The sequence below is a fragment of the Pistacia vera genome, unplaced genomic scaffold (assembly GCF_008641045.1).
Source record: "Pistacia vera cultivar Batoury unplaced genomic scaffold, PisVer_v2 Contig84, whole genome shotgun sequence".
NCBI lineage: Eukaryota > Viridiplantae > Streptophyta > Magnoliopsida > Sapindales > Anacardiaceae > Pistacia > Pistacia vera.
In genome coordinates, this window is record NW_022196712.1 from 34,661 (window position 1) to 59,532 (window position 24,872).

The 24,872-nt window shown below is 39.1% G+C and overlaps 4 protein-coding genes and 1 long non-coding RNA gene across 6 annotated transcripts; 4 read left to right on the forward strand and 1 right to left on the reverse strand.

Annotated features, from left to right (window-relative positions):
- Nucleotides 1-2: 2 nt before the first annotated feature.
- On the forward strand, nt 3-598 carry LOC116118246. The gene is made up of 3 exons (XR_004126126.1): nt 3-127; nt 383-468; nt 540-598. It is a non-coding gene; the product is annotated as an uncharacterized LOC116118246 (long non-coding RNA).
- A 537-nt stretch (nt 599-1,135) lies between these two features.
- LOC116118274 (chaperonin-like RBCX protein 1, chloroplastic) lies at nt 1,136-2,505 on the reverse strand. Its single transcript, XM_031404247.1, has 5 exons — nt 2,240-2,505; nt 2,059-2,153; nt 1,844-1,961; nt 1,477-1,553; nt 1,136-1,385 (listed from the first exon to the last, which is right to left on the reverse strand). Exons 1-5 carry the CDS (start codon nt 2,388-2,390, stop codon nt 1,311-1,313), a joined length of 516 nt encoding a protein of 171 aa, XP_031260107.1. The 5' UTR covers nt 2,391-2,505; the 3' UTR covers nt 1,136-1,310.
- Nucleotides 2,506-3,813: 1,308 nt separating this feature from the next.
- Nucleotides 3,814-4,605, forward strand: LOC116118275. The gene is made up of 2 exons (XM_031404248.1): nt 3,814-4,021; nt 4,103-4,605. The coding sequence occupies exons 1-2, from the start codon at nt 3,875-3,877 to the stop codon at nt 4,598-4,600; spliced, it is 645 nt and encodes a 214-aa protein (XP_031260108.1). The 5' UTR covers nt 3,814-3,874; the 3' UTR covers nt 4,601-4,605.
- A 2,814-nt stretch (nt 4,606-7,419) lies between these two features.
- On the forward strand, nt 7,420-16,000 carry LOC116118229 (chitin elicitor receptor kinase 1-like). The gene is made up of 13 exons (XM_031404193.1): nt 7,420-7,748; nt 10,631-10,713; nt 13,167-13,203; nt 13,322-13,329; nt 13,425-13,586; nt 13,779-13,975; nt 14,185-14,274; nt 14,649-14,742; nt 14,840-14,991; nt 15,073-15,164; nt 15,258-15,396; nt 15,495-15,593; nt 15,675-16,000. Exons 1-13 carry the CDS (start codon nt 7,420-7,422, stop codon nt 15,837-15,839), a joined length of 1,647 nt encoding a protein of 548 aa, XP_031260053.1. The 3' UTR covers nt 15,840-16,000.
- A 3,365-nt stretch (nt 16,001-19,365) lies between these two features.
- LOC116118260 (chitin elicitor receptor kinase 1-like) lies at nt 19,366-24,257 on the forward strand. Of its 2 annotated transcripts, none has more exons than XM_031404227.1 (11): nt 19,366-20,013; nt 20,139-20,172; nt 20,275-20,279; nt 20,398-20,538; nt 20,760-20,956; nt 21,143-21,232; nt 21,736-21,981; nt 22,062-22,156; nt 22,255-22,390; nt 22,490-22,588; nt 22,668-24,257. In XM_031404227.1, exons 1-11 carry the CDS (start codon nt 19,392-19,394, stop codon nt 22,830-22,832), a joined length of 1,830 nt encoding a protein of 609 aa, XP_031260087.1. In that variant the 5' UTR covers nt 19,366-19,391; the 3' UTR covers nt 22,833-24,257. The 2 variants fall into 2 exon arrangements, with proteins under 2 accessions (XP_031260087.1, XP_031260086.1); XM_031404226.1 differs by having other exon boundaries at nt 20,275-20,282; nt 22,668-24,256.
- The last annotated feature ends 615 nt before the right edge of the window (nt 24,258-24,872 follow it).

Genomic DNA, 24,872 nt, shown 5'->3' on the forward strand with positions numbered 1-24,872 from the left:
TTTTATGTCTTTGAACGAAAGTAGAATTCAATGATGTTGGGTTCTTTGAATTAGGTACCTTCTACAAGAGAAAAAGAGAGGAAAGGCTCTAGACTCTGTTGCAAATTTTCACTTGCAAAATGGAGCGGTATGTCATACAAACTTACTTTATAGAGTTATTAAGTGCGCACTTCTTGAAAATAGCATTTTTGGGATGTAGCTTATATGTTGTAACGTAGAGTTGGTGGATCGTTCCCTATAGTTAATTGATGACAGTTCTTAATCATGACCAAATAGTTTGTTTTTATAGATCACATAGGTGGACACCTAGAAAATGTTGTCAGAGTTAAAAATTCCATTATGATAATTTGAAACCTTTCTTTTCCTTCCCTTTGTGTTGTAGATGATTGAGAGGATAAATTGGATGGCAGATCGATCAGAAAAAGGCCTCAATCAAAGTGCTGGTATCATGGTGAACTATGTGTACAGGTAATTTTCTTCTAACACTAACTTCACCTTTTGATTATGCCACAATCATTCATATTAATGATGAATTGCAGGCTAGGGCATATTGAAGAATATGCTCAATCATATTTCAGCACTGGGAATATCCATGCATCGATGATGTCCTCGCTATGTTGAGGTATTTTTTGTGAATGAAAGAAAACAATGTCCAACTTTCTGTTTGATATCCCTGATTTGCTATATTTGCAGCTGTCGAAGGAACGAGAAACAAAAACAGATTGAGGACGATAACAAAACATGCCGTGAAAATTTTATTTCCCTTCACAACAACAGGTGTATGGGACAATGCATATAGAAGCAAACGGATTTAGCATATGATCTCATTTGCTGAGGACATGGCTTATATGGACCAGGATTTGATGGAAGACATTTGTGGGACGGTTTCGCTTATGTATATGTTTATCTTATAAGATGATTTTTTCGCACCTTAAATGCTGAAAAAAACTAATAAATTCTACCATGACTCAGTACTCTTCAACTAATCGTCTATAATATACAACTTGCACATGAATGGCAAAATATTGTTAGATTGTGTAGGTATACTGGATTTTCTAGATTGTATTGGCAAGTTTTCAAAGCCAAGCGAAGCAAAATCACTGAAAGAAACCTGAAATCAGTTCCTAACAACCAGATAAACCTCGTTTTAGAAGAATAATTTTCGGCTTATATTTATTTACTGCATGGGTATATAGAATAGAAATGTATATGTAGAACACCAGAAGTTATGTTTCACTGCTTATCAGCTTATGTAATTGTATTGCAGAACTGAGCAGCTTAGTCTGCAATGTCGAGATTGCCGATTTTGATCACTTCCCACTTTCTACATGACTAGTTTCCAAGACATAATCTCTCATAATTCTTGTGTTAGATTCATCGACCATCTGGAAAAAGCCAGCCACAATATACGACACAAGAATGAAATAAAACATCGAACGCTTAACAGAGAAGAAAGAAAGAAAGAAAAATCATTACCTTAATGGCTAATCGCTTCAAATTATCCCACTCAAAATCATGTTTACAATATAGACGGACCTCTAAGATGCGAAGAGCTTACATGAACCCCACACGATAGTACAAAATTTAACCACATGTTAGTCGTATGTGATAAACATACAAGAATTAAGTGCTCAAACTCATTCCAAAAGCTAGCTCAAAGAAAAGGGAGTCCAATCATATATATATATATATACCACAGTCTACTAGATTTGCGATGTGAGACAAAAAAAACTCTTTAAGTTTATATTGCTCAATTGTTTGAGGTTTCGGTTGCCTAGTGAACTTAGAAAATAAGAAACCAATGTGAGTTAATTAGAAAAGAAATTTATGATCATCAACATACCTAAACTCTTATGCCTTGAAGATTCGCGCATCAATTCAGAGATGAATTTATCTCCATCATTCAGAGAGTGTCTACCCAGAAACTCCATTAATTCTTTATATGCCTCAGGGTTATAGCTCTGTTCTGGGAAATAATAACCATTAAAATATTTTCCAAATCATAACTTAACAAAGGAAGTGTAAAAGAAAGAAAGTAAGAAACAGATGAAGAGGAACCTGAAGCTGGGCAGTGACAATCCTAACTGCAATATAATTGAAGAAATTGTGGAGATTTTTGGCTGCCTTGGCTTCTGGTGATGCTTCTCCAAATCCTGCATCCAACAAACTCACTGTTAACGGAGAATAATAACTAAATGTATAAATATTCAGAGCGAGGGAGGAATTAATTAATACCCACCGGGGACATACATCTTTTGGCAGTGCAAACGAGTGGAATTAGAATTCCTTTGCTTGAAATTGGATGGAGAGGAAGGGAAAGCTTTGTTTCTATTGAGTTTTGGAGGGAAAATAGAAAGAAGAGCTAGTGGGAGAACAGCATAGGCTTCCATTGATTTGTAACAGAGAAAGTACTATAGATTAGAATTCAACAGAACTCCTTTGTGTCTGTGAATCTGAGAAACTATCTCAACCAAAAAGCCTTAAGTTTCAAACAAAAATATCCCAAGTTCTACATACAAAATATCTGGGTGTCCACTTGTGAAGTGTATAAGCACATATCTCTCCATGGGTTCCACCACATTTTTTAGCAGATCTTGTCAATTACTTACAAGTTACATAACCTGATAAATTTGTATTTATTATAGTGTAAAATATGCCAAGAAATACCCCCAAAACTTTTAGATTTCGTTAGTCTTTAGAGCATAACCGTAGGGGTGAGCATGGATAAAAGGTAGAACTAGAACTAGTGGGTATGCACCCGTCAATTCCAGGTAGGAATTGGAACCGGTCCCATTCGGATTCGGTTTCGATTCTAGAAAATTGGAATTGGGAATTCCCGGGTTCGATTTTGATTCCTGTAATGTTGGAATCGGGAACCAAAATCGGGACTGGAACCAGAACTGAGGTCCAGATACTTAGGTAGGAATCAAGACTAAATTATAAATTTTGGTAAACTGTTGGGGGCGTATTTGCAATTTTTTGAGGGTGTATTTGACATTTTTCAAAAAGTAGGGGATAATTAAAATTTACTTAGGTACCCAAAATCGGAACCGGAACCGAAACTGAAACCTATGTTTCAGTTTTCGGTTCTAGGTTTCTAGGAACCGGAAGGTTCCGGCTCCAAATCTTAAGAACCGATCAGTTTCGGTTCTGATTCCCTCAAAAAATGCAGGGTACCCGGAACCAATCACCCCTAATCCGCATAACTAAACTAAGAAAATTAATATTATAACTACATTTTTTTTTTTTTTTTTTTGCAACTAAGATTTTCGGTCCAGTTTACACATAAGTCGACTAATCTTAAGGATAGATTAATGCAGTAACCCTCTACCACGACCCCTACCTAAATAGTAGATGCTCAGATGGTGAAGTAAACCTAAGACCGTGCATATTCTAGCTTCACTTCCAGACAAAATTTCAATTGCATTTAGGCTAATCAACAAGTCTGTAAACCCTCATATACCCTAGTATACGGGAGCGATGCTGTCCACAAACATCGTTCATTCTAGCATGAACCTCTGAAATAATTCTGAAATTTAAAGAATTCAACGCATGAAATGACAGTCATAGGCCTCCTCAAATTAGACCGGCGTGTGGATTAGGTTTGAACAGCCGACTATTTTGATACTCTTCTCCTCTTCATCGAGAGTATGCAATGGTAAGGTGGGTTGGTTCAAATTTAGACACAAAAAACAAAATAATCTACGAATCAAAGACGTAACATAATGACAAAAGTAGCAATAGATGTCTAAGTTTTATCAACCCATCAAAGAGATTTAGCTACATTACAAACACCAAACACCAAAAACCATTTTCACATTCACATGATCTCTCAGACAAGATACCAGAACTTCACAAAACTCCCCCCAAAAAAATGTCCATTTTCTCTAACACAACTAGAATTCCTCCACTCATTTTCTTAACCTTTCATCTTCTTCTTCTTCTTCTCCTTTCTGTTGGAGTTCTGGAAGCCCAAGCCAAGTGCAAAACCGGTTGTCGTCTTGCTCTAGCTTCATATTACGTATGGGAAGGCTCAAACCTCACGTATATTAGCACCATTTTTGGGAAACAAATCTCTGAAATTCTTCAGTACAATCCTCAGGTTCCGAACCAAGATAGTATTCCTGCTGGTGAGAGAATCAACGTGCCCTTTTCGTGTGATTGCTTAAACGGTGACTTCTTGGGCCACACTTTCACTTACGAAACTGTGTTCGGTGATACTTATGATAAAGTTGCCAGTCTTCCTTTTGCTAATCTCACCACCGAGGATTGGGTGCACAGGGTCCAACATTTTGATCCAACTAGAATACCGGACGGTGCTCTCATCATGTCACCGTTAATTGCTCCTGCGGTGACAGAAGCGTGTCCAAAGATTACGGGTTGTTCACGACGTACCCTCTTCGTCCCGGCGAGAATCTGTCCTTCATTGCGGCGGCGGCGCCTGTACCGACCGAGTTACTTCAGAGGTACAATCCCGGAATCGATTTCAGTGATGAGACAGGACTTGTTTTTCTCGCGGCGAGAGGTTAGTATATCTTTTATTACATGTCAAATGATCATTCTGCAACTGTATCAATCAATTCATTACGCGAAAATATAAATAGTTAATTTGTAACTGACTTTGTATGCAGAAGTTGAATATATTATACCTTTAACTGGAAATGCTATATGAATTCATAGGAAAGAATTTAGATAAAAATGAATTTTTGTCTAATTCAAAGTGGACACGAAGGCTTAATGTCACGACCCCTGCTTGTTGACTCAAGTGGGTTGCACTTTGCTTAGTGGCTAAGTATACTTCGGAGTTAAGTAAACTTAGTGGCAAAGAAACTTAAAGGATAATGCTTATCCACCACCTAAGTTTGCCATCTAGGGGTGCCACCTAGTGTTTACTATGAGTTAATAACTTAAGACTAGTGTTCAATGTATCTAGACATTTATTTGAGGAGGTTTAGCCTATAAATAGGCCACCCCTCCCTTGTACATTTCATAACTTGAATCCTTTCAATACAGAGTTTATATTTTCTCTAAGCTTCTCTCTCTAAACTTTATACTTTGAGCTTGTTAGTTGTGTGAGCGTTAGGCTGCTTAACCATTTCCGAAGGGTTAAGGCCGCACGAACTTAGCAAAGAAGTAAGTGCGTGACAAGTGGTATCAGAGCCTCGGTTAGCATAACCTCGGTTTTTATTCAATGGTGAAAGACACTGTCGCTTCAACAAAGGGATCCAGGACGGCTGAGATGGAGGCTTCCGAAGAACGTGGTCGCTCGGAGAGAGTCGACCCCAACCCCAACCCCTCAACAGAGAGGTAAGTCCAAAGACTTTATTTCCAATTTTGACTCACGCCTATCTCGTTTAGAAGAAAGGGTGAGCGCACAGTCGATGAGCTAGATCATCGGGTGATCTAGAACGGAGGTGTCCGAAACTCACACTGTTGCGAAAGCCATGTTGCTTCAAATGGAGGAGTCGTTAGGCGAAATGGGAAAATCCGTGAGGAGTTCGAAGGGGAGCTTGCCAAAACCCGTCATGTGTTCAAACCGAAGTCAACGGCACCCTTGTTCCTTAGACGAGGTGCAAGCTGATTTAGCGCGATGCAAGCGCGCCATGTGCAAGACCCGGCAGTAGCGTCGTTGAAAGCCAACGAATTGACATACCAAGGCCTAAAAGCTTTGTGGCTCACGCAAGGCACAAGAGGTTGATAACTTCTTGTGGGACTAGACAATACTTTGGGGCCGTAGGCGTCACGGAGGAAACTCGAGGATTGAAACTGCAGTCCTCTATCTCACAGACACCGCAAGGTTGTGGTGGAGGAGACGAGAAAGGACTCGAAAAAGGTATTTGCACTATCTCTACTTTTGATAATTTTAAAAGAGAGCTTAAACGGCAGTTTTACCCGGAGAATGCCGAGGATGAGGCAAGAGCTCGCTTGCGACGGATCAAGCAAACAGGGACGATCCATGTTATATCAAGGACTTCACCACTTGATACTGGAGATCCCGGAGATGTCCGACAAAGATTCACTCTTCAACTTTATGGATGGGTTGCAGTCATGGGTAAAAACGGAGCTAAGGCGTCGGGAGTGCAAGATCTTGCCACGGCCATAGCGGTTGCTGGAGTTTGATTGATTATAGCACCAAAAAGAACCCACCGGCAAATCCAAAGAGAAGAAGGGTCTTTGTTAAAGGTGCGAGAGATAAGGGCAATCTAAAGAGAGTTACCGAGACACCCGCCAAGACAACTCCTCATCCAAGGGCAAGGACAAGGGCAAACGTTGGGAAGGCTCCAACAAACCCCGCAACGGCTGTTTCATTTGCAACGGCCACATTGGGTGAAAGATTGTCCGGAGAAGAAAGCTCTCACTTCCTCATAGCCAAGCTCAAGAGGCAAGCCGCCGAAAGCAGTAGTGTGGCACATATGGGATCGATGCAATTACTCAATGGGATTCAGTCCGCACCAAAAACCCAAGCCAAAGGGTTGCTCTAGTTGATATGGCCATCAATGGGAAGGCCACCAAGCCATGGTAGATACGGGAGCTTCGCATAATTTCATTTCAGGAAGCGAAGCAGTCGGCTAGACATCAAGGCTTCAGGAGGTGGAGGCACCATCAAGCAGTCAACTCAGTGGCACAACCGATACAGGGAGTGGCTCGACATGTCAAGACGACAAGGGGGACTTGGTCCGCTACTTAGATTTCTCGGTTGCACCGATGGATGACTATCAAGTTGTGCTTGCTTAGAGTTCATGGAACAAGTCAGGCATTTCCCTTGCCGTCAACCAACACCTGTGTATAATGGACGGACAACCTTGTGTGTTGCCTACTCCCTTACCAAACCGGGGACACAGTACTTTCAGCCATGCATTTCAAGAAAGGTGTCAATAGAAGAGGAAAGTTACTTGGCCATCCTCAAGCGTATGATGATGAGGAACCAATCCCGCCAGAGCAATGCCCCGGGAAGTAACACAAGTACTCAGTTTGTTGATTGTCTCACCGAATGAGCTGCCGAAAGAGCTACCACCTGAAGGGAGGTAGATCATCAGATTGAGCTGAGCCGGGCGCCAAGCCACCTGCTAAGGGTCCTTACCGAATGGCACCACCGGAACTAGCCGAGCTAAGGAGCAATTGGGAACTTCTGGATGCAGGGTTCATCAAGCCCTCCAAAGCTCCCATGGAGCCCCGGTCTTATTTCAAAGGAAGAAAGATGGTTCTTTGCGGATGTGCATAGACTACCGAGCACTCACAGTATCAGTGAAAAATAGCTATCTCATTCCTTTGATTGCTGATCTTTCGACCAGCTGGGGCATGCCCGCTACTTTACCAAGCTGGACTTGTGGTCGGGCTATTATCAAGTGCGCATAGCTGAAGGCGACGAGCCAAGACCCCACTTGTGTTACAAGGTATGGGTCTTACGAGTTTTTAGTTATGCCATTTGGTCTAACAAATGCACCTGCTACTTTTTGTACTTTAATGAATAATATTTCATCCATATCTCGACCGTTTGTGGTCGTCTACTTAGATGACATAGTATTATATAGCAAACTGGGAGGAGCATGTGCACCACCTAAGGAAGTTCCAGGTACTGCGGACAACAAGCTGTATACAAGAAAGAGAAATGCTCTTTCGCCAAGCCGAAGTAATGTTCTTGGTCACAAGATCAGGGATGGGCAACTTATGATGGAAGATGAAAAAGTGCGGGCTATTCAAGAGTGGGAAACACCCACCAAGGTGCCGGATTTACGATCCTTCCTGGGGTTAGTTACTACTACCGCCGATTTATCAAAGGCTACTCAGCAAAGGCAGCCCCGTTGACAGACTTACTCAAGAAGAGCAAGCCGTGGGACTGGCTAAAAGGTGTCAAGCCGCCTTTGAAGAGTTGAAAGCTCAATCACCGGAACCAGTGCTTGCCTTGCCAGACCACACTCAGCCGTATGAAGTGCACACTGACGCATCGGACTTTGCCATCGGAGGGGTACTCATGCAGAATGGGCATCCGATTGCTTATAGAGTCGAAAGCTCAATGAGACTGAGCGCGTTACACCGTGCAAGAAGGAGATGACAGCCATCATCCATTGTCTAGAGTGTGGCGGCACTACTTACTGGGGTCTAAGTTTGTTATTTTGACAGATAACGTCGCAACAAGCTATTTTCAACCCAGAAAGTTAAGTCCGAAGCAGGCACGTGTGGCAGGACTTTCTTGCTGAGTTTGATTATGTTTTGGAGTACAAGCCGGCAAGACCAATGTGTTGGCAGATGCACTGAGCCGCAAGACCGAGCTGGCAAGCATTATCAAGTCACAAGTGCGTTGGCCGACAGAATCAAGCAAGGACTCCACATGAGCCATTGGCTCGAAACATCATTGCCTTGTTGAAGAAGGGAAAACCCGGAGGTTTTGGTTAACTGATGGCTTCCTCTACACCAAAGGCAACCGCCTTTACATCCCGAGATGGGATAATCTGAGGAAGGAATTAACCAAGGATGTCATGACTCCTTGTGGGCAGCCATCCCGGTATGAGACGTACCCTTGCTCTCTTAAAATCTGCCTATATTTGGCTGGGATGCAGGATAGTATCGAGGATATGTACGTACGTGCCTTGTTTGCCAGCAAGACAAGGTAGTGCAACAACAACCGGCAGGCTTACTGCAACCATTACCCGTGCCCGAGAGACCTGGGAGAGTGTCTCAATGGACTTCATCACATGTTTGCCAAAGTCTGAGGGTCCGGGAGCATCATAGTCATGTGGACAGATTTAGCAAGTATGCCACCTTCATCCCTGCATCCACCGATTGCACCGCAGAAGAAACAGCCAAGCTTTTCTTCCGCAACACATCAAGTTATGGGGCATTCCGACAACATAGTCAGTGATCGAGATCCTCGGTTCACCGGGAGATTTTGGACGAGTTATTCAATACTAGTTCAAACCTAGACTTTTCGACCAGCTTTCATCCCCAAACTGATGGTCAAACGGAGCGTGTAAATGCATTGTTGGAGCTTATTTGGCGCACTATGTGAGTGCTAGCCAGCGGGATTGGGCAAAGCTCCTGGACACAGCCCAATTCTCATTTAACTTGCAACGGAGCGAGGCAACCAACAAGAGTCCTTTTGATACATCATGGGACGGCAACCGAACACACCTCTTTCCCTAGCCACACGCTACATGGGAAGAGCCCTGCACCTTCAGGTTAGCCAAATCATGGCACGAACAAACTGAACTTGCTCGTGCCCCTACACAAAGCAGCAAAGAGAATGAAGAATGGGCTGACAAGAAAAGAAGGCATGTTGAGTTCCAAGAAGGTGATCTTGTCCTTGTAAAGCTTCTGCCCCAACAGTTCAAGACATTGAGGAGAGTGCACAAAGGCCTAGTGCGCAAATATGGGGGGCCCTTTCAAGTGATACAACCATCGGCAAGTCTCGTATCGACTCCAACTTCCTCCGAAATTGAAGTACATCCGGTCTTTCATGTAAGTTTGTTGAAGCCATTTCATGAAGACCCGGAGGAGCCATCCCGAGGAGTCTCTAAACGAGCACCAACCGCTGTCGTAACATCCTTTGACAAGGAAGTTGAAGAAATATTGCCGACAGAGTCGTTCGCCGACGAGAGTGCCAAATTACCGGGAGTACTTCATCAAATGGAAGGGACTTCCCGATACTGAGGCCAGTTGGGAGACCGAGAACTCATTGTGGCAATTCCAAGACTCCATCCGGCATTATAAGGATAGTGCGACGAGGGCGTCGCAACATTAGGTGCGGAGAGTGTCACGACCCGCTTGCTTGGTGACTCAAGTGGGTTGCACGTTGCTTAGTGGCTAAGTTACTTCGGAGTTAAGTAAACTTAGTGGCAAAGAAACTTAAAGGATATCTATCCATCCACCTAAGTTTGCCACCTAGGGGTGCCACCTAGTGTTTACTTATGAGTTAAGTAACTTAAGGACTAAGTGTTCAATGTATCTAGACATTTATTTGAGGAGGTTTAGCCTATAAATAGGCCACCCCTCCCTTGTACATTTCATAACTTGAATCCTTTCAATACAGAGTTTATATTTTCTCTAAGCTTCTCTCTCTAAACTTTATACTTTGAGCTTGTTAGTTGTGTGAGCGTTAGGCTGCTTAACTCATTTCCGAAGGGTTAAGGCCGCACGAACTTAGCAAAGAAGTTAAGTGCGTGACATTAAGCTGGCTTTGTCAACACGGTACTTAAACTGGATTCTTTAATACAGTTATGGACAGACTTGACTGTAGAATGAAGAGTTATTATCTCCCATCTCCCCTCGAGGTTTCAGAATGTATTGCTAAGATCCCTAAGATTTAGGGGTGAGTATGGGTAAAAGGTAGACCTAGAACCGGTGAGTGCTCAGACCATCGGTTCTAGTTAGGAATGGTAACTAACTCTTATAGGGTAGGTTTTGGTTCTGGAAATTTGGAACTGAAATCGAAACCTACATTTGGATACCCTGCTAGGAATTAGTTTAGGAGCTAGGGGTGAATATGTGAATTTTGTGAACTATCAAGTGTGTACTTATAATTTTTAGGGTGTTTTTGTCATTTTTTAAATTAATAGGGGTAATTAAATTTTACAGGATATCCGAGAAAAGAACCAAAACTTTCAGGTTCCAGTTCCAGTTCCAGGAACTGAAGAACTAAAACCGGTCGGTTCTGGTTTCAATTCCTTTTGCTAAGAATCAGCTGGTTCTGGTTCCTGTTCCTAGCAATTCCGGCAGGTACCTAGAATCGCTCACCCTTACTAAGATTATATTACCCATCTATTTAGATGTACATTATAATAAGCCTTGATAAAGCTAGCCAGGGGAAGAAACAAATAAGCAAAGATCACTGCGGATTCACATAAATTTGTCTCTTTTCTGATATTACCAAATATGATTTTATTAAACTCATATTTTCTTTGGCTTCTTTCAACTAGTTGGTAGTTGTCAATGATTATTATCATCATTAACGAATAAGATCTTTATAATAATTAATAATCACCTAATCAATCATAACACTTTCCTCAGTTCTATACCGTTGATCTCTATCAAAATGCGGGCCCATTCTCCTTAAAATATTGCCCAGTTTTACATCAATGCATATGATTTGGTGTACTTACATGGGGCATCTCAATTGTTCCTTTGTTGTATATTATGGCAGGAATATTCCTCTTATATGTTACCATCAAATTCTTGCGCTAGAGACACTGATAGATTTGTATTCTACCAATGAAATAATGTTCAGAGACATCTTCTAGCTTCATTTGTTAATTGTTACTGCCTAGCACAATCAAACAGTAGAGCCAACACTCTTCTCTTATTATATGAACTTTACTATTCTTCTACAGAATGAGATAAGAGTGAAAATAATATAAATTTATTGATTAATTTTATAGGCGACATGCGTAATGGCTAGGGGTGACCATGGGTAAAGGGTAGAACTGGAATTGACGGGTACCTACCCGTCGGTTTTGGTTCTAGAAAATTGGAACAAAAAATTCTTGGGTCTGGTTCTCGTTCCTATAGTGCTGGAACCGAGAATAGGAACCGGAATTGGAATCGAAACTGAGGTTTGAGTACTTGAGTAAGAATTGAGATTGAATTGTAATTTTTGTAAACTATTGGGAGTGTATTTGCAATTTTTTGAGGGGTATATTTGTCATTTTTTAAAAAGTAAGAGAGTAATTGAGATTAACTCTGGTACCTGGAATCAGAACTGGAACCAGAACAGGAATCGAAACCTATGTTTTAGGTTTCGATGCCTGTTCCAAATCTTAGGAGCTGTCCAGTTATGGTTCATTAAAAAAAATGCAAGGTATCTTAAACTACTCACCCTTATTAATGGATGAAAAGTTAAACGTTTTTAGGATATAGGTTATGACAATTGGTATCAGAGCATCGACGGTTTCTTTAAGACTCAAGACGTGTGGTAGAGTTGTTTGCTAAGTAATTGACACAACCAGCCCAAATGATTCGAGGCAAGGCTCTACATATGCTAACCAAAATACAACGAAACCAATTAAAAGTTCCGGCTTTCAGAGGCCCAACTTGGAACAGAAGTTCAGCTCAATATATATCTTGAAGTCCACATAACCCAACGATAAAAGTTCGGTTTTAGCGCTTGGCGGTAATGGATGAACGTTTCGACTCGAAGAGGAAGAAGAAGATTCAACTGTCCAAAAAGTTGGGTGTAGATGTATTCCTAAGTCACTCCGATGGCTCAAGTTGACTAACACAAACACGTATCTCTCTGCTTTACTTTTTCAGCTTCGAACCCGTCTTCAACAACTGCTAATATTTAAACATTCTCGGCTTCAAGTTCACTTACACCACTAGAATCCGAGCAGACAAAAAAATGAGAGAACTTCAACTAAAACTAGCATCTTTTATACTATTTTTCTCGTGGGCAGTTACAGTAGAATCTAAGTGTAGCCAAGATTGTGATCTTGCTTTAGCTTGATATGTTGTGTGGGGAGAAGATTTGACATTCATTTCGAACCTCTTTGGAACCTCCGTTGACGAACTTCAAAGGTTCAATACAATAGCTAACAAAGACTTTATAGAAAATGGTACGAGAATCAATGTTCCCTTTAGTTGCAACTGCATTGAGGGACAATATCCTGGTCACAATTTTTCATACCAAGTGAAGTCTGGTGATACATACACGTCCGTTCAGAATAACTATTCGAATCTTGTTACGGTTGAGTGGCTTAAGAATACCAATTTATATGAAGAGTTTAATAGACCAGAAGATGGGTCGATAAATGTTATTGTTAATTGTTCTTGTGGAGATAAGAAAGTTTCAAAGGAGTATGGGTTGTTTGTGACATACCCTCTTAGCCCTGGTGAGAATTTGAGCAGCATTGCAAATGATACTGGCCTTGCTCCAGATTTGTTGCAGCGCTATAATCCTAATTCGGATTTTAGCAAAGGAAGTGGTTTGGTTTTTCTTCCTGGAAAAGGTAAGGTTACTTTATATTGCTTTGAAATTACAAGGAGAGAGGAAATATTAGAGTTTTAGCTACCCATTTATCTCTGTTTGCAATATGTTTTCTTTTGGTTATGTCTACAATGCAAAAGCGCTTTCATTGTCTTCATTTGACATTCTTTGTCGAGTCATTTAGAGATGCTTCATGCTTGCCTTCTGGAGTTGTAATTTAGAGCTGATTATTTACTCTTTGAATTTGCAGATCAGAATGGAGTCTATCCGCCACTAAATAATATAAGGTTTCTTAAGGAGAATTTGATACAACTTACGTTACAATTTTTTTATTTGTTCTTTATATACTTGTTTCAAGATGTCTAATAGTTAAATTTAATTGTATGTTTTCTGTCTTTTTTGCAGCCCGGGTGGTAGGCTTCTTTGACTATGTGTCACTGCTTCTTATCTCAATTTTCTGTGTATGTGGTCAAACATGAGCTTACTTTTTCATGGCATTTCTAAGCAGGAATATCAAGCGGAGTTATTGCCGGGATATCTGTTGGAGGAGTTGCTGGGGCTCTAGTTTTAGCATTTTGTGTATATGCTGGAATTTATAAAAGAAAAAAGGTGGGAGAGGCATCATTTCTCCCAGAAGGAACAGAAAACCAATATGTTCAACACGGATCTGGTAATTCTTGGCGGTTATCTGTTTGTAAGATTTCCTTTAAGAGAGGGTAACTTGAAAAATAGAATGTTGTTGAGGATAGAGTCATCAACATTTGAGTAGTTTTAAGCGATGCAAGTTAGTTGAGAGGATGTGCTTTTTGTTTGTCAATCCTTTCTTTCTTGTGATTAATATTTGCCTTTCCTGTGGATTTAGGTTCAGCGAATGCTTTGGAGAAAACTTTAGAATCAACTGCTCTTGTTACTGCTCCTGGACTTACAGGTATTACTGTGGACAAATCAGTAGAGTTCTCATATGAAGAGCTTGCTAAGGCTACAGATGACTTTATCTTGGCTAATAAGATTGGACAAGGTGGCTTTGGAGCTGTTTACTATGCAGAACTAAGAGGCGAGGTTCGTAGTTCAACTGTTAAACTTTTATCAGCAAAGATTTAACTCAGTCACCTTCCTGATTTGATTGAGTTCTCATAATGTTGATCTTAATTCATAGTATATGAGAATTATTCAAGCATCATTAGTAGTTATCTCACTTTTTTTTTCTCCACCAAAACTCAAACCTGGTGTATGAAATTACCTGACCTTTTGCTCTTACAATCATTCAGAAAGCTGCAATCAAGAAGATGGATATGCAAGCATCAAAGGAATTTCTTGCCGAACTGAAGGTCTTAACACATGTTCATCACTTGAACCTGGTATTTTGCTTTCCCTATTAACACTTCATTTTACTTGAAATCTTTGTTCAACCAGTCAGATTATGATAAGATCCTCGTTGACGACATTTAGATGCCTCAATCACCATATAAACCTGGTTTCAGGCCAGAAACTTTTGTCTCATTACCACTTTACCATTATGCTTCTCAGGATACCTTTTCCATTTTTAGTAGAAAAATGGCTTATAACTTTGAAAGAAGAAAGTTGGATGGTAATCTAATCTCTGAATGCGCCACTCATAGATTGGATAACTTTTGGGTTGTAATTCCACTGGATGGTGATCCTTTAATTGCATACGTGAACCCTCAATCTTACCGTGTTCTAAATATTCTTCTATGCAATATAAATCATGCAGGTGCGCTTAATAGGATACTGTGTTGAGGGTTCTCTGTTTTTGGTCTACGAGTTCATTGAGAATGGCAATCTAAGTCAACATTTGCGTGGCCAAGGTGAGAAAGGATTATTCATATACACATAAGATATCCTATATTTTGCTATCACTAAAATCTTATGGTAAATGTATACATATTGTATTCTCCATTTCAGGAAAGGACCCATTGCCATGGTCAAGCAGGATGCAAATTGCGTTGGATTCAGCTAGAGGACTTGAATATATCCATGAACATACTGTTCCTGTTTACATCCATCGGGATATCAAATCAGCAAACATTTTAATAGACAAAAACTTCCGTGCAAAGGTTGAAAATTTTCCCATACTAATGTAGTAATAATCTCCAAAGTTTTTAGTATTACTTCAGTTTAATTCATTTTGGTTACAGGTTGCTGATTTTGGATTAACTAAACTTACTGAATTTGGAAGTGCTTCAGTGCAAACACGTCTTGTGGGCACATTCGGATACATGCCTCCAGAGTAAGATCCTTTTTCCATACATATCCTATCCTATCCTCTGCTAAATTTTATTCCACAAAAACAGTTAGACTGAGTGCAGCATCAATGATGCAGGTATGCACAATATGGTGAGGTTTCACCCAAGATAGATGTGTATGCTTTCGGAGTCGTCCTTTATGAACTTATATCTGCAAAGGAAGCTGTTGTGAAGACTAATGAAAGCGTTTCTGAATCTACAGGACTTGCAGCTTTGGTTGTTACTCTTAGCTCTTTTCTACTCACAATATATTTCTGTTAAGTTATTTCCTCCTGAGGACCAGAATTAACTTGAACATGTTGGTTTTGTTTCAGTTTGATGATGCTCTCCGTCAGCCTGATCCAAGAGAAGGTCTTCGGAAACTTGTTGATCACAGGCTTGGTGATAACTACCCAATGGACTCGGTCTATAAGGTAACATCCGATCCCTGGAGTTGATATGGGCTATGGCCGAATACTCTCAACACTAATTAGCTGGATGTTGTTTGGTCACAGATAGCTCAGCTTGCTAAAGCTTGCACAAAAGAAAATCCTCAACTAAGGCCAAGCATGAGGGCTATTGTGGTCGCGCTTATGACACTTTCATCTACAACTGAAGATTGGGATGTTGGCTCATTCTATGAAAATCAAGATCTGGTTAATCTAATGTCAGGAAGGTAGCAAATTGAGCAGCATTGCCAGTCAGTAGTCTCAACAAGTGCCACCACAAAGACCAAATCCTGAGTTTCTTGCTCAGGATTTGTCTTTCAAATGTGAATAACTGTAATTAACCGCTCTAGAATGATTCTTCTTTGTATGTTAGTTCAATTAATTTGTCACGTTCTTCCCCCTAAGACCGAGCACATTCTTCATTCTTCCCACTAAGAAATTGCATAAATTATTGAGGAAATAAAAAATAAAAAAAGAAGAAAGAAACAAGCACAACTGCAAGTGATTTCTCATTATTATTAAAAATAATAAGTTGGCTTTTTTCAATGTTTTTCTTTGATAAATAGCTTGGGTAGAAGCCAAGCTCAAAATCTAACTTAAAAAAGGAGGGTGTCCAACCACTTATATATATCATAGTAGGCCATTAACTTGGCGATGTGGGACAAAACCCTCTCTCGCATGATGTGGGACAAAGTCGGGTCCAAACCCATCATCATCTCACATTAGGGATGGGCATAAAACTCGACCCCGTGGGGACCCGCCCAGAACGGAATAGAGTTTCCCCGAATAATTCAGGATTTGGGTTGGGATCGAACCCAAAATTAGTCTCGAAATTTGGGGACGAGTCGGAACCGGGATAGGTCTTGCATATATTAAAAAGTCAATCATATATATTATATATACCTATATTAATTTTAATATTTGAAAATTAATCATATATTATACAATAACAAATTATAATTGTATAAATATTTTATGAAACCATATACAAATAGGTAATAAATAAAACTAGATTAAATATAATAAATCATTATAAATATTTGTAATATATATAATATTTTAATACTATGAAACAAAAGTTATACATTTGACATTATACATTATATATAGTATATAAGTATAATGTATATAACATACATATGTTATACGTTGTACAAAATATGCTATTATCTATAATCATATATTACTACATAATATATATGTGTAATATATCATTTGGTGTTTTGATTTAATTATAATAAATCAATAAATCATTATAGATTTAATTTCTTTTTGGATAGTATATTATAATTTAGAGAAAATGGTAACAAGGACACAAAATCCCCAAACGGGAAATTCGGGGAATCTTCGAATTCCCCATTCCCTAGTTGGGAAACTGTTAGAGTCATAAAAGTGACTCTATTTTTGTGATAAAAATACCCCATGTGTGATTAAATTGAAGTATATTGAGACAATTAAAGAATTTATTCATGGAAATCGCTTTCTAATATTTTTCTTATGAATTTAACATGTTTGGAATGATTTTGGAAAGAATATGAGTTGATATTAGGTTGTGGTTTATGGATTAGGGGTGATTTTGTCTCATTTATGCTGTTTAGGGGGTAAACTGCCATATTTATAAGGGTTGATTTTGTCATTTTTCAATTATACAGGGACCAAAGTGATATTTTGGTAGTTTGTCTATAAAAGAAAATGAAAGGTCGCGTTTCAAGGGAGGCGCTGTTCATCCATTTTTCGGCGACTCTTTGTCTTCCTCTCCGGTGACCTTCGGCGACGGTTCGTCTTCCTCGTGCACAGATCTTCATCGTTCCGGATCACCACCGTGAGAACCATCATTGTCGCCGCTACGTTTCATCTTCCTGCCACTACTTTTCACATTCTAGCCGAGATTTCACCATTTTTCGGTGACGGTTGGTCTCCCCAGCACTTGATCTTCCTTCCCCACGGTTGGATCTACCCATTCCAAGCTTCAGCTGCCGCGAAAACCGTTGGAATTCGGCATCTAGCCGCCGCGCCTCTTCATCTTCCAGTCGAGATCTTGATCATTTCCGGTGACCTTTCACCTCCCCAAGACCTGATCTGAACTCCCCATCACCAAAGCTTTCCAATCAGTACCTTCGGATCCCATTTCTGCCACCATTTTCTGGAAGACCCGTCGAAAAATTAACGTTTTTCGGCGAGTGCGACTGTTCGTATTTCGGGCTGTCCATTGGTTGTTTTCTCCCCTTCTTCGCATTATATCGTTGTCGGTTACCTCCTCTCCACCATGATCAGCTTCATTTCCATCGTTTCAGCCTCCGTTATCACCACCATGAGCGGCTAAGTTCCCGATTGTCTGTTACGACGTAGACGAGATCGAGATTGACTCCACGGCTCATCAGCTCTCGACTAGTTGGATGAGCCCGATTGTAGAACATTAGCTAGTATTGTGTTTCGAATTATAATTGTTTTCGTTTCATGTTTGATTTCGATACTTTAATATGATTTGAGCATAATTTGTAATGAATATTGTTGTCCATTGTGATTTAATGATTTCATAGAACTTGTTGAATGATAAACATTGGTTTGAAATAATTGAATGATGAATATTGTTTTTCATTTCTTCGCATCGATTGTAATTGAGTTGTGTTCAGATTTAATTTCATTTCTACTGTTGTTACGTTTATTATGAAGTTAGTTGATTGGAACATACGTGTTGATAAATTGTATTTGTTAATCGCGTACCAACTAGTGGTATTGTTGTGTAGCGTTTATCGGCATTCAATGATAGTCTTTAACAAATCGAACTTGAGTGATCGGGTGAGACATGATAGATTATAGCTAGAGTGCTGGGAGGCCATTTCATTGATTTACCTTGCCTTGTAAGTTTAGGGGATTGTAGAGGGTGGAGAAGAATTGTGTGAGTCGGTCTCGTGTCGAACCAAAACCGTAACGGCAATATTTTTATTATAAAGTATTTATTAGTTTTAATTTCACTCTTTTATTATTTGCATTTAGTTTGTTTCGTTTAATTAATCAAATTACCAATTTCATTTCCGCTACTCAATATACATTAGGTTGTTAGTCTTACTCTCTGTGGATTCGACTCTGCTTACCGCTAACTATGATATTTAGGTTTAATTTTGTGACCGTAACGATTGGTTCAATAGAAACAAGCTTTATTTGAGGATTCTCTAAACCGGTTATGGGCCAAGATCGAAGAATCCTCTTGGGTTTTTGGGCCAAGGCCCCAACCCAACCCCTAAACCCATCCCTATATCACATAATAAAGTAGCTTGGATAGAATTTAAAGCTAATTCAAGGAGAAGGAAGTGAAACTAATTATATACATCATGACAACCACTGACTTGACACGTGGAACAAATTCAGCTTCAATATTCTTATCTATCTTGTCTGAAAAAACAGTGAAATCTGGTCAATCAGTTCTCAAATGCCACCGTTTTATGATGATGAGATATTATATGAAGGCTGCTGTTCGACTCGCAAATGAGGTAAAGCCCACTCATCTTTATTGCAACAGAAGTAGTATTAGTGCTATCTTAGTCATGAAGTAATATAAAAAGGATTATCAATTGATAATCAATTCAAATACCCCTCTACAAGTCCAAAGTCAAGATGCTTTCAATAAGCAAGTCTTGTTCATGCCTAACTTCCACAAAACTTTTCAACACGCTATTTTCACATTCAAAAGGTCAAAGAGTTTGGAGTCTACACGACTCAAGATTAAGAAGTGCTATATTATAATCCATTAAAATCAGTTCAAGCAAAAATAAAAATAAAAAAATGACAGAACTTGAATCAAAATTTTCATTTTTGATGCTGCTGATCTTCTTGTGGGCAAGTGGGGTTGAATCGAAGTGTAGCAAAGGATGTGATCTTGCTTTAGCTTCATACTACATATGGGATGGAACAAATTTAACGTTCATAGCAGATATGTTTGATACTTCTATAGAGAACATCCTAAGCTTCAATCTCGATGTGCCTGACAAAGACAAAGTCCATTTTGGTTCAAGAATCAATGTTCCCTTCAACTGCAACTGCATAGAGAAACAATTTCTTGGTCACAGTTTTCCATACCATATAAGGACTGGTGACAGTTACGGAAAGATTGGTGGGACATACTATGCAAATCTCACCACAGTTGAGTGGCTGAGCAATTCTAATAATTTCAATCCGAATAATATCCCGGATGTTGATACGACGATAAACGTTATTGTGAATTGTTCTTGTGGAGACAAGAAAGTTTCGAAGGAGTATGGGTTGTTTGTGACTTACCCTCTTAGCCCTGGTGAGAATTTGACTAGCATTGCTAATGCGTCTGGCGTTTCTCCAGAGTTGTTGCAGAGGTACAATCCCCATTCGAATTTTAGCAGTGGAAGTGGTTTGGTTTTCATTCCTGGAAAAGGTAATTAATTTCTGTTTGGTTTAGTTGTGTTTATAATTCAGTCCAATTTAAGAAACCCATACTGATAATTGGTATTGCATATGATGATCACTCTCACCAACGCTTTTACTTGACAATTTTGCAAGATCAAACTGGAAACTTTCCGAGATTAAAGATAAGGTAAGTCATGCCATCTTGATATATGCAATCCAATTTTTTAGAATGCCGGTTTGAAGATATACTGACAATGATTTTGTACTGTATGGTTTCTCATTTTTGCAGCACAGGTGGTAAGAGTCTTGAGTATTGCTTCATTGCATTTATGTGTATGAGGTGAAGATTGAAAATGTCAATTATGACATAGATATTGTCACGGGCTGATGGTATCTGGGCTTTTCTGAGCAGGAATTTCTAGAGGAGTTATAGCTGGCATATCTGCAGGAGTTGCTGGGGCTCTATTTCTGGCATTTTGTCTATATGCTGGGCTTTATAGGAGGAAAAAGAGCAGGGAAGTGTCATTTCTCCCAGGAGCAACAGCAGAGCATGGTAATTCTTTAGGTTTGAATGAATTCCCTTATTCAAGGCAGAAGTAGAGAAATCTATTAATTGAGAGGGAATTGTATTTTAGGATGAGACTTTTGTTTGTCTATTTTTTGTTGCTATGCAACTCAACCATCACAAGTTTATTGATAACTGACCACATTTTCTAACCAAATACTTGGGGATTTTTACTCAGTGATTAGTTGTTGCCAATCTTGTAGATTTAGGTTCCAAAAGTACTTCGCGAAAAACTTCAGAAACAACTGGACTTATTGCTTCTTCTGGGCTCACAAGCATTACTGTGGACAAATCAGTGGAGTTCTCTTATGAAGAGCTTGCCAGGGCTACTAATGACTTCAGCATGGCTAACAAGATTGGACAAGGCGGCTTTGGTGCTGTTTACTATGCAGAACTGAGAGGCGAGGTTCGTAGTCCTTCTGTTAAACCTCCATTAGGGACTGTTTAATTCATCTGACATCGTATTGATTTTAAGTCTAATATATGAGGGCTATTCTGAAATCATTTGCTGTTGAAGCTCTTTGAAATTTCTCCACCAAACTCAACCTCGCCGTATGAAATTGGCTGACTCTCTGCTTCTATTTTCATTCAGAAAGCTGCAATCAAGAAGATGCAAATGCAAGCATCAAAAGAATTTTATGCTGAACTGAAGATTTTGACAAATGTTCATCACTTGAACCTGGTATTGTGCTTTCCCTAATGTAGATTTCATTACTCTTGAATACTTCTGCAGGCACGTTTTGATAAAATTCTCAAACTAGTTCAAAATGTTGTAGATTGAACTCAGTAGTTCTGGAAACATATGTCAATAGATGGCTGTTTAAAGGAGGACTGGCCTAAATCAGTTGAATCAAAAGTATATACTTGCTTGAAATTTTGATGCCTCAATCACACTAAAAACTGAGAATATTTGGTTGTCAATAGGCTTGCAACATCTGTCTTTTAACTCTTTGCCATCGTCCTTATCTGGATTACTCTTTACCTTTAGGATAAAAATGGCTTAAATATTTGGATACTGCTGACAATCATCTAGAGATGTTTCTACTGAAGAATCATTATTTGACCAAATTGTTGTTTACATTCCCCATCTTCTGATTATGTAAACAAATTTCAAGTTCTTGATCCACCAAGACGATCATATAACATGATACATGAACCCTCTTTCTTACTGTGTTTATCATGCAGGTGCGCCTATTAGGATATTGTGCTGAGGGCTCCTTGTTTTTGGTCTATGAGTTCATTGAGAATGGCAATCTAAGTCAGCATTTACAAGGATCAGAGAAGGAGCCATTGCCGTGGTCAACTAGAATGCAAATTGCCTTTGATTCAGCTACTGGACTTGAATATATCCATGAACATACTGTTCCTGTCTACATTCATCGCGATATCAAATCAGCAAACATATTAATAGACAAAAACTTCCGGGCAAAGGTTGAAACTGTCCAAGCCTATACTAATAATATTCTCTGCAATTCATTTTTATTACTAAGTTTAGTTACTCTTGGTTAAAGGTAGCTGATTTTGGGTTAACCAAACTGATTGATTTCGAAAGCGAGTTATCACACACGGAACACCCCATGGGTACATTTGGATACATGCCTCCTGAGTGAGATCTTTCTTCATATTTTATTTGCAAAACAATGATGCTGATCCCTCTTGGCACTTTCATTTTATAGCTGGACTCAATGAGGCATTGTGATACAGGTATATGCGATTCGGCGAGGTTTCTCCCAAGGTAGATGTGTATGCTTTTGGAGTTGTTCTCTATGAAATTATCTCTGCCAAGGGAGCTGTTGTGAGAACTGAAGGCATTACTGAAGCTACAGGACTTGTTGCATTGGTTCTTTTTCTAGCCCTTCATTACTACAGTATACATATCTGTGAAATTATTTCCTACAGAACCTAAGTTTTTACATGCCTCTTGGTTAATTTGTTTCAGTTTGAAGATGTTCTGAGTCAGCCTGATCCAAGAGAAGATCTTGAGAAACTAGTCGACCCGAGGCTTGGTGATAATTACCCTTTTGATTCTGTCCTCAAGGTAATATCTGATCTCAAGAGTCATGGAGTTTGGAGTAATGGTGTATTATTAATGAGATGAGTTGATGTTTTGGTCACAGATGGCTGAGCTTGGCAGGGCTTGTACAAAAGAAGATCCTCAAGTGAGGCCAAGCATGAGGGAAATTGTGGTTGCTCTTACAACACTTTCATCTGAAACAAAGGAATGGAATGTCAGCGGATTCCATGGAAATAAAGCTCTGCTCAATCTAATGTCAGGAAAGTAGCAGTTTGAGCTGCAGTGCTTGGCAGTGGTGCCTTGTTTAAGTGCCCACACGATGAAAATTCTAATCAATTTGTTACATGATAATTTTGATGTTCAATTTTTCATTGTAATTCTTTTCCAATGAAGATGAATTTAGTGTATGGAAACACAGAAAATTCTCTCTATAGACCTCTGACAGTAGGAAAATATATTGTAATATTAGGATTTAGCGTTTATCAGCAGGCTAAGAGCTTAAAGCTCTTACCCAGGATGCAACTTTATTTTCATATTCCATCAATGAGACAATGACATTGACAGCGCAAAGCCCACATTTAACAGTTGCCGGATATGTGTTGGCCGGGTAAGCACCGAAGTCATGTTAGAATCCTACATCAGATCTCACACCCATCAAGTAAGGTACTTAAGTTTAAGGGCTCTCCCACTTATCATATTGGTCTTTTAGGTTGGACTTTCTCTTGAACTTGAGTTTTAACATTAGTATTCTTGTTGAGAGTTAAGTTGCGAAAACGGTTACAGATAGGGTAGATTAAGGTATAATGTGCTCTCCATCGGAGGTGATGTTGCATCGAATAAATGATAGGTGAATGAAGCCACCCAAAAGGGGAAAGGGCTTTTGTCAGGTCGATGATGATAGAGTGAAAGTCGTTATAGACGTCGACTTTTGAAGAGAATGCAATGCTAGGATCTCACATTCACCAAGTGTGATACTTAAGCTTAGGGGCTCTCCCACCTATCAAGCCAATCGTTTACGTTCGGTTCTCTCTTGGACTTGAGTTTTAACATATCACGTAGATGGAGTCTCTTCATGGGAAATTCATGACCCCATAATGTCAACACAGAAATCAGGAGAAAATAAAAGAAACAAAAACTTCAAGCCATTGTTGCAGCTACAGCATGAACAAATTGGGCAGCTGATTTAACAGAAGTAACTACTTCTATTCAGGTAGTTGGATTAGGTATCTATCAATTATATACTGTTCTTATTATTCTTTATTTCTTTTATCTGAATTGATGGGCGGCAATATCAGGAAAGACCTTTACTTAATTTCTGGTTCATCTTTTGTGTTTTGTTGAATTCAGCAGACACCTAAAGAAACCAAGTAGAATACAAGCCAAGTAAAGAAAGCTTCTTCTACATACAAACAATTGCAGAAAGTCCAAATTTTTTTTGGCTGTTTCCATTGATGAACAGTAAACTTCCAAATCACAAGTCTACTCCACCTTCTGATTAAATATTATTATTGAGGAAGAAACTGGAATGGCGGTTGAACTAAAAACATTTTGTGTCACATCCTGATAAGCTGGAAGCCATAACAATATCTTCCTTGCTTTGCCCTCCATTGATAATATCTTCTACAGTGTTTTATTTTTCTTTCACATTTTCCAGTTTTAAAACACCCATTATAAGATCCAATCCAATCGATTGCAATATGTAAAAAACTCAAAAAATTCATTCTAAAACTAGTATTAAATTAATAAAGCTGAAATGGGTCAAAAGAATTGATATTTAAGCCAGCTGGGGTTTATGTTTTCATTGGATTTTCTGATATGCTCAATGTTAGCCTGCTGTTATTGATCTTAATCAACTATAATATAAGAAGAAAAAAGGGAAATGGTCGTACCAAAATGTCACCCACCTGAAGAATCTTGAGGATTAAAGCGTAAAATGTTGCAATCCTAAATTTTTTTAAGTACGGACTAAAGGTGAGCGTTTGATCGTCAAACTTTATAAACCTTAAAATCAAAATTGAACCATAAATCATATATATATATATATATATATATATATATAACCGAGATGTCCGGACTAACTTTGAATAACTCTATAAGCTCAATGAGTCAGGAACGATAGCTAAGGTTGCGTTTGATTTATTATTTTGGATAGGATTTTGAAGATAGTATTAGATAGTGGAATAGGGTGATTATTTTGAGGTAAAATTTAAAAATTTACTAAAAAACCCCCTAGGTTTGCTAATTTAACTAAACACTCCAATATATAAAGATTTTGTAAAATGACAAAAACACTCTCACCGTCGGAATC

Excerpts from the sequence above, each read along its gene's own strand:
- LOC116118274 (XM_031404247.1), bottom strand. The coding sequence starts at position 2,390 with ATGGAAGCCTATGCTGTTCTCCCACTAGCTCTTCTTTCTATTTTCCCT. Across the intron at positions 2,154-2,239 it reads CCAAAAGATGTATGTCCCCG|GATTTGGAGAAGCATCACCA; the intron begins GTGGGTATTAAT and ends TGTTGGATGCAG. Across the intron at positions 1,386-1,476 it reads TGAAGCGATTAGCCATTAAG|ATGGTCGATGAATCTAACAC; the intron begins GTAATGATTTTT and ends GGCTTTTTCCAG.
- LOC116118275 (XM_031404248.1), top strand. The coding sequence starts at position 3,875 with ATGTCCATTTTCTCTAACACAACTAGAATTCCTCCACTCATTTTCTTA. Across the intron at positions 4,022-4,102 it reads TTGCTCTAGCTTCATATTAC|GTTCCGAACCAAGATAGTAT; the intron begins GTATGGGAAGGC and ends TACAATCCTCAG.
- LOC116118229 (XM_031404193.1), top strand. The coding sequence starts at position 7,420 with ATGCCATTTGGTCTAACAAATGCACCTGCTACTTTTTGTACTTTAATG. Across the intron at positions 14,743-14,839 it reads TCAACATTTGCGTGGCCAAG|GAAAGGACCCATTGCCATGG; the intron begins GTGAGAAAGGAT and ends TCTCCATTTCAG. Across the intron at positions 15,594-15,674 it reads CAATGGACTCGGTCTATAAG|ATAGCTCAGCTTGCTAAAGC; the intron begins GTAACATCCGAT and ends GTTTGGTCACAG.
- LOC116118260 (XM_031404226.1), top strand. The coding sequence starts at position 19,392 with ATGACAGAACTTGAATCAAAATTTTCATTTTTGATGCTGCTGATCTTC. Across the intron at positions 20,539-20,759 it reads AGGAGCAACAGCAGAGCATG|GTTCCAAAAGTACTTCGCGA; the intron begins GTAATTCTTTAG and ends TTGTAGATTTAG. Across the intron at positions 21,982-22,061 it reads ACAAAAACTTCCGGGCAAAG|GTAGCTGATTTTGGGTTAAC; the intron begins GTTGAAACTGTC and ends TCTTGGTTAAAG.